The sequence below is a fragment of the Danio rerio genome, chromosome 6 (assembly GCF_049306965.1).
Source record: "Danio rerio strain Tuebingen ecotype United States chromosome 6, GRCz12tu, whole genome shotgun sequence".
Classification (NCBI taxonomy): domain Eukaryota; kingdom Metazoa; phylum Chordata; class Actinopteri; order Cypriniformes; family Danionidae; genus Danio; species Danio rerio.
In genome coordinates, this window is record NC_133181.1 from 20,542,236 (window position 1) to 20,558,859 (window position 16,624).

Sequence of the window (16,624 nt, forward strand, 5' to 3'; positions counted from 1 at the left end):
GCACCTATTCTGCCTTGTATCAATGGTTCAGCCTGCTGGTAGTGGTGTAATGGTGTAGGGAATATTTTCTTGGCACACCTTGGGACAATTAGTACCAATTGAGCATCGTGTTAAATGCCACAGCCTACCTGAGTATTGTTGCAGACATGTCCATCCCTTAATGACCACAGTGTACCCATCTTCTGATGGCTACTTTCAGCAGGATAATGCGCCATGTCATAAAGCGTGAATTATCTCAGACTTGTTTTTTGAAAATGACTATGAGTTCACTGTACTCAAATGGCCTCTCAGACCCTTTATCACACCACAACTTCATAAGAATTCGGACCCCAGCTTCCCCAGCAGAAGTGGATTTCACTTTTAACAAAATGAGATTGAAGACAACATTTTAAATCAAACCTAAAATCAAACAAGTTACTCAAAAAAAATCTCTTTTTATAAACAAATGAAGATTTGCATGTACTCTTTCATTTAAAATAGTAGCAACCACTGCTTTTCAATTGTGATCCAAAAAAAAAGATTCAGCATGTACTGTGTGTAGCAAGAGCAGTTTTTAAGACACTGATTTTATTTTTTAAGCAAACACAGTCTGGCTTTAGTGAGTGACATGTAAATTCATTTTTATAAGCAAAAATGGCTTAAACCTCCTTTATATTTGTCTCCATTTCTTGCTGAATTTGTCCCATGTATTCTCTTTTAGACAAACAAATAAGTGATATTTTTGCTGCATTGTGACAACTTTTTTTAAAGATAAACTACAATAATTTTTTGCTTTTCTTTGGTTGTATCCATTGATTTCATGCAAACCCACATTTTCTCAATATAAGTAAACTTGCAAGAGAAATAACTATTTTACATCTCCTTGTTCATGTATAAGTTTGAGTAAGAATTTCATTGTACCCGTCCCTACTGTGCATATGAAAATAAACAACTTTGAGTCTTTTCATTTTGGCGATGAAAATTCTAAATCTGCCAGCAGGTAGCGCAATGATAGCGTTTCCAAGGCTGCAACCTCCGAAAGTGTTTTCGACGCTGCTTTTCATTCATAAGCAAGTGGTGCTCATCATGCCTGAATCCATTCAAAGTGTTTTGAGGGATGACGGGTGTAGGGTTCGAAAAACTTATATTTGAATGCACTTTTGAATCTTCTTAACAAGACCACGGAGGTGTGCTTTCGTCGCAGTGCTTGTACATTAGTTTGTACCTTTACACCCACTAAACACCCTTTGGATCGTCTCTTGTCAACACGTCTTTTGCAAGATATGTGTCGGATGGAGTAAGATGTATCATCAAACAATTATTTGATGTCCTAATAAATGTAATGTATTTTCCCCTTTTGTAAAAAATATGTGTATGGTTTTTATACAGTATATTTGTCTGTTTCATATACATTACAATGGCTTTGTTATTGCATCAAAAAGGTTACTTGATGTAACGTTGATTGGGCGAATATAAGCTCTTCTTCTATGCATTAAATGGTGGGTTGCGAACCAAGTTTAAATGCCACATCGCCGCCTACTGTAATGGAGTTTGAAGACAACTGATCCTGTTTTTTTTACATACTGGCTATATTCTGTCTATCAAACTTCTATTTCAAAAGTCTGTCTATTTATTTCTGATCAATTCCACGAGTGCACTGGTTTGTTTGCCTGCATCTGTGCATGGTTCATCGTTTAAAATACTATTTAATGTAAATTGTGTTACTCAGGGAGGCGACTTCCGGTTTTACGGCCCTACGCGAATTCTTTACCAGACTACGCCTTTTTAGTTGCGTTATTCATACACTCTCGATAGAGGCTTACGTGCTAAAAGTAACGAAATTAAACGGGGCGGACACATACTTGCCTAGAGATAGACGACATTTTAAGTACATGGCCGCACTGAGATGTTGTTGTTGTTTTGGCACAACGCTGATGTATTTTTGCGCGTTTGATTGTAGAAGCTTAGTTTTCATGCGGCCGTAAACAGTTTAATGGACAATCCGCATACTATATTTGTGTAATTAAACATATCACGACCGATTATTAGAAAAAAAACATTTTTTACAAACTAGATAACGATAACTTACTTTTTTTTTGTGCAGTAACTTACTCGGAAAAAAAGCTTTTTTATTCAGCTTTAACATTACCTGACGACAAGGTAAAAAATGAGAGGAAGTTCCTCATATGGAGACAGAGACAGAGATCGAGGACGGGATAGAGGGTGGGCCTTTGTTTATTGGAACTTGTTTGTCCATGTGTGTTTACAATGTATTAATGCCATTTTTATGGATATGTGATGTACAATGTCCAAGTTAACAAATTTAGCTACTGGTTTTACACTATTCTGAAACGGTGCTCATAACTGGAAGGAAAATGACTCGAGGTAAAAGACGTGAATCTTCCACAGGCCTCGCTTTGGTTCTAGTCGAGCTGTCCCACCCCCACCGAAGAAGTTTGGGAATCCGGGAGATCGGCTGAGGAAAAAGAAATGGGACCTGGACCAACTACCCAAGTTTGAGAAGAACTTCTACAATGAAAACCCAGAAGTACATCACATGAGTCAGGTAAGTTTCATCAATTTACTAAAGTTTCGTTTCTGTAATTTTGAAACGGACTGTTTTTACTTGATTAACGTTACATTTCTGGTGGAAAAACGTCCTAAATTGTTTTAATCGGTTTTATTAAACTTCATTATAAAATGATCAAATATGGTTAATGGAAGCTGGCGTGTATGGAATTCCCATTTCTGTTCTCTGAGAAAAACGATGACTTAAAAAGTTGAAGTTGTGATTTATCAAAAGCTTGAAATAATGACTTTGCTCTTATGAACTGTGAATACATGAACATTAAGGTGTATTTTAACTGGGGTTATTAACCGCATGGCATGGAAAAAACTTAGAGCTAAATCTGCTGTAAAATAAATATAATATTAAGTATTGCTAATCTAGATATTGCGTATAGATTCCTCTTTGCAGAATATCATGAAAGGATAGCTGGAATTACTGTAGTCAACTGTACCACTGCAGCACATGCATTAGATTCATGCACATCCCGTCTGTAATGCAATGATCATAAATTTGGCATGAATGAGTAGGGCAAGAGGGAACATGCGGACGTTTTTTGCTATTTCTGTGGAGAATTTTGTTAAAAATCTGCGGATTTTTGTGGAATTATTTTAGGAGTATCATAACTAAAACCTTAATATATGAAATAAAAAAATAATGTCTTTTTTTATTTAATGTTTACAATGCAAATCCAATTAGATTCACTTTATTTGGTAAATAAAGCAAGTGTATCATATAATATATCTACTTAAAGACAGAAAATTTTACTGTACAAACTGCATTGCACATAAATCAGATGATCATTTTCATAATAGTCAATAATATTATTGCAATTAATTTAAAAAACGAATAAATATAGATTTACACACATTTAATCAAGTAAATAAACAGAATTAATGATGGGCTAAAAATCTGCAGAATGCTGTGCGCGCAGATTCCGTGTGGGCCTAAATGAGTAAGAACTACTGGAGTAAGCATGCAGTGCCTAGGCATGATTATAAATTTAGAATATTACATTTATTTTGCTGCAGGTTTAGCTGTTAGGTATTTTAGTTCATAGATTTGTTCAGAGTTTTGCCTGGGTCTCTTTCCAATTAGTTCCTTCCTAACATTTTTGTTTTGTCTTTATCCATTAGCGAAAAAGATCACTTTTTCATTATAGATTCTGTCACTCAGAACTGTTTTTATTTAGTTATCATCTCGTTTCCACCAGAAAATAAATGCTGTAGAGTACGACAATTGACCAATAATGCTTAGATCCTCTTTCTTATTGAAACCTTATGGTTTAAACCCAGGCTTATTTTAACAACTGGAATGGCGTTAAGAATGAAACAAAAAAAACAAATACATGCAAAGAGCATTTAAAAACATTTTAGCTGTCATGATCATGTAACGAATAAAAAAATTAAACCATGGTTGAGTCTGAAATAAGTTTTCTTTACGCATTTATTTATTATACATTTAAAGTGTTAAATGATTGCCCTTTAATTGGTTTAGGGAACTTCTGTGTTCTGCTATTGCTTTTATTTTTGCATTTATATTTGTCTTTGTATGTTTTATAGTATGATGTAGAGGAATATCGCAGAAAGCGAGAGATCACCGTCAGAGGCTCTGGCTGTCCAAAACCTGTCACCAACTTTCATCAAGCTCAGTTTCCTCGTGAGTTTAATTCAGATTTAAATAACCAGTTTTCACATTTTATCCTGTTTGCTGAAATAATAAAAGAAACACTGGTATTATCAAGACTTTCAGAAAACGGAAAAAAAAGTAGTGAAACTGAAAAAAGCAGCCAAAAGAGAAAACAACAGCAAATTTAATGTCCGGCCTATACACTCTGTATTACAAACGGTTATTTGTTTTGTTGTAATTTGATGTAAAGATGATATAATACATTTAAATGTTAATACATCTTTTTAAAATCAAAATATTAAAAACTTTCAAGTCTTGTGAAAAGGGTCCATAAGAATACATGTTTTTGATTATTCACAAAAGTGACAAATGTTTGTCAGCTGACAAACCTAATTTTCGTTTCTATTCAATGAGTGTATTTATTTTCTTTATTTAATGGTCAAAGCACAAAACAATACAAGTGATACAAATGTATTTTTTTTTCAGAGTATGTAATGGATGTGCTTCTGCAGCAGAACTTTAAAGAGCCCACTGCTATCCAGGCTCAAGGTTTTCCTCTAGCTCTCAGTGGCAGGGACATGGTGGGCATTGCTCAAACTGGCTCTGGAAAAACACTGGCTGTAAGAGTCCCATACCTAAAACCAACAGACTGCTAAAAAGTGTCAAATAACATTCTAAATACACTCAAGCTTGCTCATTTCAATGTCCTTCACAGTATCTGTTGCCTGCCATAGTCCACATTAACCATCAGCCATATCTGGAAAGAGGGGATGGGCCCATCGTAAGTTGCCATTCAACATTTACCATAAAAATAAAAATTAGATTCTGATTTTGAATTCTAATGATATTCTGTTGTAATTTATTGTACTCTCGAACCACACATAAGTGCTTTGTTAATGTGTTCGTCAATAACACTGTCTTTTTTGTTTAGTGTCTTGTGTTGGCACCTACACGTGAATTAGCTCAGCAGGTGCAGCAAGTGGCTTTCGACTATGGCAAATCATCCCGGATCAAGAGTACCTGTGTGTATGGAGGAGCCCCTAAAGGGCCACAGATCAGAGATTTAGAAAGAGGTATGGGAACAGAAAACATCTAATTGTTCAACATTTCTATATATTCCAACTTTTAGAGATCTACCTTTTATTTGAGGGCTTGAGGAGTGAGTGAACTTCACAGTAAATAAAATAAGTAAATTAATGACAGCATGATGTTGGTTCCTTTTTTAATATTTTGTGTGTGTATACTTTAAGTTGTGATTATTAGTGTGCTGCATTATATTTTCTCATCCACTCTTAATAATTTTTAATTGGTCTATCTCTAACCCCTCCTTTAGTGTAAACAGTAGCACTTGTGTTGCACTGATGTATACAAAAATCACTAAATTCTTGGTTAAGCACTACTAGTGTTTCACCACTACACACAACAAACTCTTTTACAAGCATCTTTCACATGCAAAATTGTATTGTGTGGATGCTAATCTGCAAAATAAGTTTACGTCCTTTTTTTGTAGCTTGTGTAATAATAATGGGAGAGAGGAAAACTATTATAACTATATCAACACCTTAGAATTAGAAGGTTCTATCTGACATTTTTGTCAAAATTGAGTTATTAACATATTTTTAATAAATAACAACTTTTTTACATTATGGCATTTTCTTTTATAAGTTGTTTACATTTTAAGAATTAAAAAAACAAAAAACAAATGTTGCACACATACTGTTTGCTATGAAATCCAAAAACATTAAAGCTCAAAATCGTTCAGAATGCTTATAGAACCTTATAATTCCAAGTTGACAATATATCAATGTTGTTTTGAAAAAATATATATACATAGTTATTCTGAGAATGGTATTAATTATTATTTTTAAACTTGCCCGATTGGATGTGTATATGCTTGAATGTTTATAAATGTAGTTTTCAGTTACAAACATGGTTACAATGTAGAGTCCTGTTCCATTCAATCAATTATGCTGAACATTTTTGGTCATGATCATTTTTGTAATGCTTGGTCTACTCCCATAATTTACAGAATCATGTCTCATGACTTATTCACCGGTATGCACTTTGAAATGATTATTGCATTGGTAGAGGGATGTTTTAACCATTTCAAACATTTTTTTAACCACTTCAACCATTTTTGGTAATGGTGATACTATAAGTTGCTGGGATTTTAATAGTAGCTGTGAATGTTTTTTTGTTTATTTCATTCAGCAGTAGTGCTTCACATGTTTTGTTTTTTAATAAGCATTGTTTGATTATCAAAAGGTGTTGAGATATGCATTGCCACTCCTGGCCGTCTGATTGACTTCCTGGAGGTAGGAAAAACCAACCTGCGTCGTTGCACCTATCTGGTGCTGGATGAAGCTGATCGTATGTTGGACATGGGATTTGAACCCCAAATACGCAAAATTGTAGACCAAATTAGAGTAAGTATTTTTCTCATATGAAACCACTAGTGTTGATTGTTTATGGGTGTTAATGCTGCAGTCCTTAGCCAATCTTTTTACTCAAGCACAACAATCGTGTTTTATAACTGGAGTGGTACTGGTGGATTTTGTGGGCCACTGTTTGTTTCATAGGCCTCACATGTTACATAGTGACGATCATTATGGCTGCCACAGCGAAAGAAGTTTGAACATCCAGTTATCAAGCTTTATAGCCCACCGGTTCTTTCGGAAGGATAATTGCTTTGAGTTTTGTCTCTGTTTTTCCAGTTATTGTTACCACACCATGTTTTAAAAACATAATTCGAGTTTAAGCAACAAAAGTAATGGGACTGGTCACATCAGATTTTGTTGCTGATTTGAAGTATTTTTGCCTTTTGGTTTAAAAGAACACTGCAAAAGCTGCTTAACTTTATTTGGATTTTTTTTGTCTTGTTTCTAGTCCAAATATCTTAAAATTCGTATACCAAGAAGCATTTTCTAGGCTAGCAAAACATATTGCCTTGCTTTCAAAAATAATTTGCTAATATTAAGTGAGTAAATGATCTTTTTCTTAAATAGACAATAAAATAGTTATTTTTCCTTTTATAATTTGCAGATTATTTAGCTTGTTTTAAGGAAATACTTCATTTAGGCATATTTATTCTTAAAACAAGACACTGTGTTTTGCTTGTCTTGAAAATTCTTCTTGATTCAAGATTTAAAAAAATATATAATTTCTTAATTTTTTTGAGATTTTTTTTTTTTTAAATTTAGACTAGAAACAAGACAAATGAAATAAAAGAAGAATTTTTTTTTCAGTGAACACATCACATTTTATCACAATTAGTGTGCATATTGAAATCTTAATGTAATGCTAATGTTTCTCACTAATTTCAGACGAAAGTTTGACAAGAAAAATGAGCATGGTTTGATGTGATGAAAAGTTAATTGCGATCCTAATCTCCACTGGTATATAGCACGGTTTTATTGCATTTCTTTTTTTTTTTCTTTAAGTTGGTTATATCAAAGATTCCGACATGTTACTTGTTCAGATAGCATTCCCTCCTGAAGTTATTTGAGTCAAATTGACAGACAAAAGTACTTTTTCCACAGTGGTGCTCTAATTGTCAGAGCAAAACATCAGATTCATCCGTAGCGATCTGTTCCAATGCTCCACCTGTGTACAGAATATACTTAATGCAAATTAGTGCAAACAAAGCGGCAAAATTTATGGACTGCAGCTTTAAAATAACATTGGAAATTTAATAAGTGCTCAGCATATATAAGTACACCTCTCACAAATCTATCTTTTTAAATTCATATTTTTAATAGGAAGCAATACAATATTGTATTTGTGCATATACATTAGATTAGTCAGTACTGAAACCAAATCTGGAGCTTATCTAACTAAATATCTTAAAATAACGGTCCAAAAACTAGTACACCCAAATGTATATGTTAAATTAAAAATATAAAATACAAATTAAAAAAAAAAAGAGGAAAAATCAAGAGAAGAAAAAAATTTGTTGTAATTTTGTAGTCTATTTATTTATTTATTTGCTATATTTTGCTTGAATTTAATTGTATTATGTTTCAATTTCTAGATATGTTTGGTGACTAAAATATTAACAAAATATTAATTTAATAAATATGTGTGTAATCTGTTTAGTTTAAATGCACCAAAATACATTGCCTATATTAACTGAGAAATGGATACTAATATTCATTTTCAGAATAGAATGTACTCAATCATGCTGAGCACTGTATATAATTCATGAAGCAAAATGTTTCCCTCAGCCTGACCGACAGACTCTAATGTGGAGTGCTACCTGGCCTAAAGAAGTGCGTCAGCTGGCTGAAGATTTCCTCCAAGACTATGTCCAAATCAATATAGGAGCTCTAGAGCTGAGTGCGAACCACAACATCCTGCAGATAGTAGATGTCTGCATGGAAAATGAAAAAGACAACAAGTGAGTTGATTTTTACCTGTTATCTCTATAACAAAGTGAGGTTATTCAGACAAATCAATTAACTTTTTGTACAAATGAAATGAAAAGGCTTCAAATATTTGGTAACACTTTATTTTGATGGTACATTTGAGTAGACTGTTTGCTTAATATCTATTGATTTGCTCCTTCAACAGACATTTAACTGACTATGAGAGTCTTTGCAAGTACATGTTACCTTACACTAACCCTAATCCCAACCTAACATTCTACAGATAATCTAATAAGAATTAGTTGGCATGTGGATGCAGTGAAACTTAAATTCAACAAATGAACCATCAAAATAAAGTGTGACCAAATGTTCTTTTTTGCTCTGAAAGGCTGATTCAACTGATGGAGGAAATCATGGCTGAAAAGGAGAACAAAACCATCATCTTTGTCGAGACAAAGAAACGTTGTGATGAACTGACTCGCAGGATGCGGAGAGATGGGTGAGACAGACCTTTATAATCGTTCTTTTTTATTTTATTGATAAAACAATATAAGATGCGTATTTAATTTGTGGTGTCTTTATCCAGGTGGCCTGCAATGTGCATTCATGGTGACAAGAGCCAGCCAGAGAGGGACTGGGTACTAACAGGTAAACATTTTTTAAGCTTCATGTCCTCCATATTAAAGGAGACTGTAATAATGTTGGATTTCTGTCATTGCGGTATGTTTTGTGTGTGCAGAGTTTCGCAGTGGAAAAGCTCCAATTTTGATTGCCACTGATGTCGCTTCACGGGGTCTGGGTATGTACTGATTTTTGATACTTATTAATAACATAACTAGGGCACAAAATAATAGATATAATATTTAGACGAGTACAACAGTGACAACATGCAGTCACATATTTGTTTGATGTTTTCATTAGAATGCACTAGTAAAGCGGATGGCACTCTTATACACACAGACTTGCAGGGATGCAAACTGCGGATTTCAGATTTCATGATTTGTGGCAATTTTTTACATGATTTTTTCAAAAATGTTAGTTAAGCACCTTTATTTGGTGATTAGAGCTTTAAAATGAAATCATAAGAATTGATTCAAATTTGAGCATGAAGCTTATTAATATATTTTTACATCAATGTCACTTTTGCACTCCTTATGCATTTACGCATGTAAACCACTTATCCAACACCATTTTTTAAATATCAAGTAAATATTATGTTTATTTTTGTCACAGGCAAATAAAGGATCAAGACACAATAAGTTCCTATCATGGTATCACTAACAAATGACCATGGTCTGTGTCAAGTTAAATGTATTTGTATCTTTCTAAATACACAAAACTTCAGACAGTCTTGAATTCATTAGGACATGTAGATTAAATTGATCATTTGTAAAATAGTCTTTAAATGATCATGCCTCGCTTTTGGGAAGCATGGGGAGTTTACAATCTGCCTCTTAAGAAGTGAAGAGATGTTCACACTAGGGATGCACTGATCTCGATACTTGGATTGGATACCGCATATTTTTGCTGCAAACTTTATAAGCCAGCAAAAGCAATGAAGGTCGCATATTATATGGCACTAGAAAGTTGTCATGTAGGCCTACTATATCTCAAATCTTCTGATGCCATGCTATAGTTTAATGTGAAGCACAGTGGAATATTCAAGTGGTCAAAGGTGCAGTAGGTGATTGTCTTCAGAAGCATTTGTTGTTGTGCTGGTTGAAAGTCTCTTCACAGTCCAATAGTAATGATTACAGTAAATGATCTAAATGTGTTTATATGTATTTTTATATTCTGGGTAAAGCATAAAATTAAAAAAATTCATCCAATTAAATAGAGTCGGACCGACATCTCTCACAATTCCGATAAGCAGGTCAGACTGTCTGTCAACATATGTAAATTCAGACTTCTGCGCATCTGTTCATGCAGATCCGTCAGTAGCGCATGCCTGTCTGCATCACAAACGCATGCACGCGAGCAAGCTGTGGGCCGCTTGCCTATGCCGAGTCGGAGCCAGAGGCGCCGAAGGACAGACGAGCTCGGGCTGATTACTGTAAAGCCAGACGCGGATATAATTCGAAAGATAGGGTTATTATGTGCTCTTTACAATCAATGTAGGCCTACCTGAAACTTTAAATTAGAAAAGACTCAATAATACATTGGACAGATCCTCAACACATTTATTTCTTTCCTTAGTGCTTCTAAGTTTTGAAAGTGTCTGCAGACACCGGAGGGCTGCACGCTGTATCTCAGTGATGCATCGATCGCTTCGTGTGATGTGCACTGCTCTGTAAAATTATTCTCACAATAAGTTTTTGTTCTTTCATCCTTCTGACTGAGTTTATTCTTCCGAGGGGAATACTTTCAGTGCTGCAAATAGTTTGTAAAGCCTGGCTCATTGTGGTCAAAGTAGTTGATTTAAATTAATAAAAGTGTAACTGACGGATTATCATTAACAGAAAAGGGAATGTTTATTAAGTACAACTGGCCTCAGACTGTTTAGTTTAGTCTGCCTCAAACCTGCTGTAAAATCAGGCTTTGCTTAAAAGGCTGGTTATTTTATCAACGATTAGGGTCAATACTCGTAGCCTATTACAGAAAAATCTTAATATTTAAAAAGGAACCATAAGCTGGACCATACCCGATCAAAGTCATGACTAATGCTTAAATAATGTAGCCTAGTTTACAGCTAGCATCATGTTTTTAGATTTTGTGTCTATCATGTACATTAGGCCTATGGTTCTGTTATTTTTACTAAAGAAGATATATATTACGTTTATCAGCCGAACTATAGAAACTATTATGCTTTTTATAAAATGTTTTTATAAAAATAAAAATAAAAACTGCACAATATCGGGATCGGATCTGTATCGGTCGATACGGCAAATTTTGGTATTGGGATCGGATCGGTTCCAAAAAAATTGTATCGGTGCATCCCTAGTTTACACTGACAACTGAGTTTGCAGTAACATGAGCTTTTCTCATAAAAATGAGCTGTGATCTTCACTAAAAATGATAATGAGTCAAATAGATATTCTACTATTTAGCTGAATTTTACTGTCAGTCACTTGCACATGGTGTTTTCAAGTCAGACTGCTTGTGTACACTAGTGGGCTGTGCTGAGGAAGCATACATCATTTATTCTGTTTAATGACCTTTTCATGTAACAAATTGTATATTTAGATATTTGGAAAAATTCATGGTCATTTAATGAAAAAAGCCAAGCTAACGTTCTTGCCTTTTCAGTCTAGTGAACACTAAAGCTGAAAATACTCAGCTGAGAGCACTTCTCCAACTATCAGAGCATATGCCGTGCATGCAGTGCTTTGTGTAAAATAGATGCTCAGTGCCTCCCCATGCTGCTGCTGTTTAAAAAAATGTGGTGCTTCCATTGAAAACAACTGAAAGAATACACTCAGTTGAAGAACCACTTCAGCAAACTTGCATCTTTAATCTTTATTTTTTGACATTTTAATGGTTTCTCTCTATTGGATGTTTTTACACATCAGCAACTGTACTTTCTTCTCTCCACCATCACCTTTTGTCTCTTAGTTTTTCCTCCCAACTGTATATAACATTCATTGATGAGTTGTCAAGCTCACAATTACAAAAAGGACTCTGGGGTGATGCCGAGCTACTGGTGGGCTGCTTTGTCAGTTACCACTTCCACAAGGTGTTTGTTCCAAAAATGTAAAAGTTGTGCTGTCTGTTTCTTGTTACTAATGTAAAAATCCTCGCACATTTGGGGCTCACCGGCTCGCTGTTGACCCTAGCACAGATCTAGGGGAGCTGCTATCCTTTCCTCCTATTACCTGGGTCCTAACGCTAGTCTCCTTCCCTAGTAAACTGTGTGCTATTGTCCCAACCTCACAAGAAGTGAATCAATAGTCATGATCAGAATAGAAGTTGGACAGAACTACAATATTTGTAAATCATTTTATATTGTGCAAAACGATTTTCTGGAATCATTCATATCTGTAATATCAAAGACCTCACGAAGACACTTGGAATTGCTATTTTGTTTTCTCTGGGTATGTTTGGGTTATGCTAGGGCTCTTACACTATTACTGTTCTTTTTCCCCTTCAGGATTTTTGACTTCCTAACTGTGCCTGCCCAGGCATGCTGTGCCATTTTGACACAGCGGCCTCCCTCTACCATGTAACCAGACAGTAGCACAGGGCTTGATATGGATAGACTCCTTCAGCTGCACCCTAATTTATCTCGACTATAAAGCGGGCCAGTGGAATCAGCTGGCTTTTTACCTCAAATAATGAATTGACCATTAAAAAAAAATGTCAAGCCTGTGGCCCCTCAGGGCTCTGTTAGATTCCAGGAAGGTCTGCCCTTAAGATAGATCTGGGGTTGATTGGCTCACGGAGGGATAGAGAGAGAGGGAGAGAGACAGTTAAGAGTGCTGGATACAGTCCGGTCCAGTTTGTGGAGGTCCTGCAACCCAGCGAGAGAGAGAGAACTGGGGCAGAGCCGGTTCTGCTCCCGCCTGGCGTTGCTGGGGCAGGGCCGAGGGTGAAGGGGGGGCAGCTCAGCGCGTCAGCCCACATTAACCTCTTCCTCTTGGGCCGCTCCACGGGACCCTGGACTGATCCCAGCCAAGAGTAACCTAACCTAGGGTAAGTACCTGATCATGCCCAAGTCACTGCCCTGTTGATGAGAACTGTTTCCATAGTGTGGCAAATGTCCTTCAAGTATGTTTGAGCATGTGTGGTAAGTGGCATTGTATATTAGGCCATAATGGTATATCACTCTATTTTTAGCACATCATTTTTGTATTTTTTAGAAAATTCCCATTATCATTTTCCTGAAGGAGACGTTTATTTTCCTTTAGGGTCAATAGCAGTGTTGTTAGAGCCCCTTTTTAAGTGTAATGAGAAACAGACTTTTAGGAAGTGTCAAGGAATAAGGTTAATGTTGTCCTGACATTTCTCCTCTTTAACACCACCTCAAGTGTCTTAATATAAACTGAAGCATAGATTTCATTTCCATTGATAGCTCATGTTGTACTTAAGATTAGATGTAATGTCTATCATTGGAAAAAGGTAAGTGCTTAGTCTAATGAAGCTCCGCTTTTTCCTTTCTAACATGTTTATTTGTCTGCTTAGGACAGTGTCTCGCTAGCTGAATGAAAACGTATTTTGGCCTTTTTTTTTTTGCTCCATTATAGTACTTTTTACCTTTGCAAGAGATTAGCTAAATAGATTATTTTTGTTTCAGTAAAATTCAGGCAATGATTTCCTAGCAACCCAAGAATGAATCTATCTAGATCTGTTTAATTTGAGTGGTGACAGATTGAACATCGTTTTAGTTTTCTTTTGCTCATATTTGAGTCCCAGACAAAGAAAAATTGGATCAGATCCAAGCAGGATCGTTCCTTTTTAGGTTCGAAAGCTTATCGTGTCAAACAAGACAAAATCACATAGTAGCTTTAGCCTAGCAAAGAGTTAATGCTTCATCACCGAGATACTCTATTGGAAATTGAAAGCAAAATGAACCCTGCCTCTGGGTTGACTTTATCATAATGATTACAATTATAGTGATGCACTGAAAACAACAAAATAATTCAGCCAAAATTGGTCTGATAGTCTGAAGTGATTGAACATCAGAACAACTGCTTGGGTTAAATCATGAATTTAACAATTATTTATAAGAACCGACCAAAATCTTTAGACGATATGAGTTTATACATAAAACATTCATAGCTCAACTACCGTTTAATAAATGCAGTGACCTTTTGTTATTTATAACATGAAACAAAGTCTAAGTTTTAAAATGGTCAATATTGGAGAAATTCTAATGTTTTGACATTTTATTGTTTGTCACGTCAACTGAGGCAGCTACTTCAGTTTGTGAATGTAGAATGCATGTGAACTGATCAGTATTTTTTTGTTTTGTCTGGTGCTGAACCGATTATTACACAAACCTCTTCAGACCCCTTTAAAGCTTATTGTGGTCATTAGATGACTTTCTTTTGATGGCGTCTTTAGTGGATTTTAATATCGGCTTTCTTAAAATAATATCAGGCTAGGCTTTATTTCTGATAGCCGACCCTTAATCCACAGCCAAGTCTGTGCTATTCGTGAAGAGGAAGATCTAAAACAAATAATGCAGGTTGTTTTGTTGCAGTTTTTAGGCCAGTGTTTCCCAACCCTGCTTTTGAAGGTGCAACAGCATTACACTTTTTCAAATTCATTCTAATCAAACACACCTGATCTAAAGACACCAAAATCTGGAATTCTATTGATCTGATATGCAAAACATCTCTAATCAGCACTGTTGGTTTGTCTCCAGGAACAGGGTTGGGAAACACAGATTCAGGCAATGGTCCATTGCCTCTGTCTACTTCAGTTTCTAATTGAGTTTTTCTTTTCTTCCTTGTAAAATTCTTTACTTTGGCCCCGTGAAGATGTGGAGGATGTCAAATTTGTCATCAATTATGACTATCCAAACTCTTCTGAGGATTATGTTCACCGAATTGGGCGCACAGCCCGTAGCACCAACAAAGGTACAGCCTACACCTTCTTCACGCCTGGAAACCTTCGCCAGGCTCGCGATCTGGTTCGGGTTCTTGAGGAGGCTAGACAGGCTATCAATCCCAAACTACTGCAGCTTGTGGACACGGGCCGTGGAGGAGGAGGTAAGAGCTTCAAGATGGGCAACTGTTAAGCATTTCAATTTCAGTTTGTATGTTCATAAGAAACTGACATAAAAATAGATTTTAGGCTTCATTTGGATGCAAGTTTCTGTGGTCTTTGGTAATTTATCATTACTGGCCTAATCCCTCTGTGACTGGCTCTATTTTGTAGGTGGAAGGATGCGTTACCGTGGCAACAATTCAAGCTCAAATAATCCCAACCTGATGTACCAGGATGAATGTGATCGGCGCATGCGCTCCGGAACTGGGGTGAACAAAGGCGGCCGCAGCAGCAACAACAACAACTTCAGCCGTGATGGAAGATCAGGTGGGAGCAATCGTGACGAGCGCATGTCCTCCTCCTACAGGGACCGCAGCAGAGACGGCCGAAACAACTACAACTCAGGTCCCTCTTATAATAACGGAGGAGGAGAGCAATTCCAGAGCTACGGGGGTGGGGGTGGAGGAGGAGAGCAGTATGGCTCAAGAGGGGCACCCTCACATCCAGGTGGGGGTGCAGGAGGGCAAGATCAGCCCGGACCTCCACAAGGTTTGTTTGGAGCACCACCTCCAAATCCACCTCAGCCTGGGCCAGGTTCAGGTCCAGGTCCACAACCACTTATGTCCCAGCAGTTCCCTCCTCCACCGCAACCTATGATGGGCTTTATGGGTCCTGGCCCATACCCGTTTGGCTCACCACCACCCCTTCCTCCTCCCAGAAAGTAGCATCTATAAGCATCAGATTTGTTTTCCTGTTGTAATAGTTCCAGTAATATGTGATATTTGTTCTACATGCTGTGCTTTACATTGTGTTGTTGTAGAAAAGGATGGCTTTGCATTTAATCAGTCCAGAGTGCCCGGGGCTTGCATTTAATGTCATTATACTTTTTTTTTTTTTTTTTATATCTGAAGCCAAACTTAAGAAGCAGCTGTAGTTTATTGAAGATCTGTTATTGGTAGTTATTTCACCTTTTCATGTCTATATTCTTAATCTTTTATACATTTACTTAAAATTCAATAACATTTATTGGTGTTTTTAAAAGTTGTGTCAATCTGCCAACATATGCTTTATTAATGTCCTTTATTGATTAGTTTTGCTAACCTGTAACCATTTTGATCTCACTCACACAAGAAAACCACCTACTGTCCATCAACTTTTTCAGTTTCAGAAATGCTGTGGTTTTACTTTTATTAAGGTAGCTCTGTAGTGTAATTAGTTATTGTATAATTGGGCTTTACAAACAGCTCTCCACAGGGATCATGGACCGATTAAGTGGCATTTGATTGATCACACCACCAGTTCTTTGACTGGCTGGCACCTGGGAAGGAAAAAAAAACACCCTTTTGTAGTTTTTTCTTTTTTTCACAGATTTTAATAAAGTGTTCACTCTGTTTAAGAATGACCCTGTTTGACTCTTGCTTAAAGATTTTTCATTTAA

At 36.2% G+C, this 16,624-nt stretch overlaps 1 protein-coding gene across 2 annotated transcripts; it reads left to right on the forward strand.

The window, feature by feature from the left end:
* Positions 1-1,782: 1,782 nt before the first annotated feature.
* On the forward strand, positions 1,783-16,585 carry ddx17 (DEAD-box helicase 17). Of its 2 annotated transcripts, XR_012407365.1 has the most exons (14): positions 1,866-2,202; positions 2,389-2,545; positions 4,108-4,204; positions 4,661-4,794; positions 4,890-4,955; positions 5,106-5,247; positions 6,440-6,600; positions 8,398-8,570; positions 8,927-9,037; positions 9,125-9,186; positions 9,278-9,337; positions 12,626-13,167; positions 14,958-15,188; positions 15,358-16,585. XR_012407365.1 is itself a non-coding variant. In NM_001326391.1 (13 exon segments), coding segments are annotated over 13 exon segments (2,004 nt in total). In that variant the 5' UTR covers positions 1,783-2,146; the 3' UTR covers positions 15,912-16,585.
* Positions 16,586-16,624: the final 39 nt, after the last annotated feature.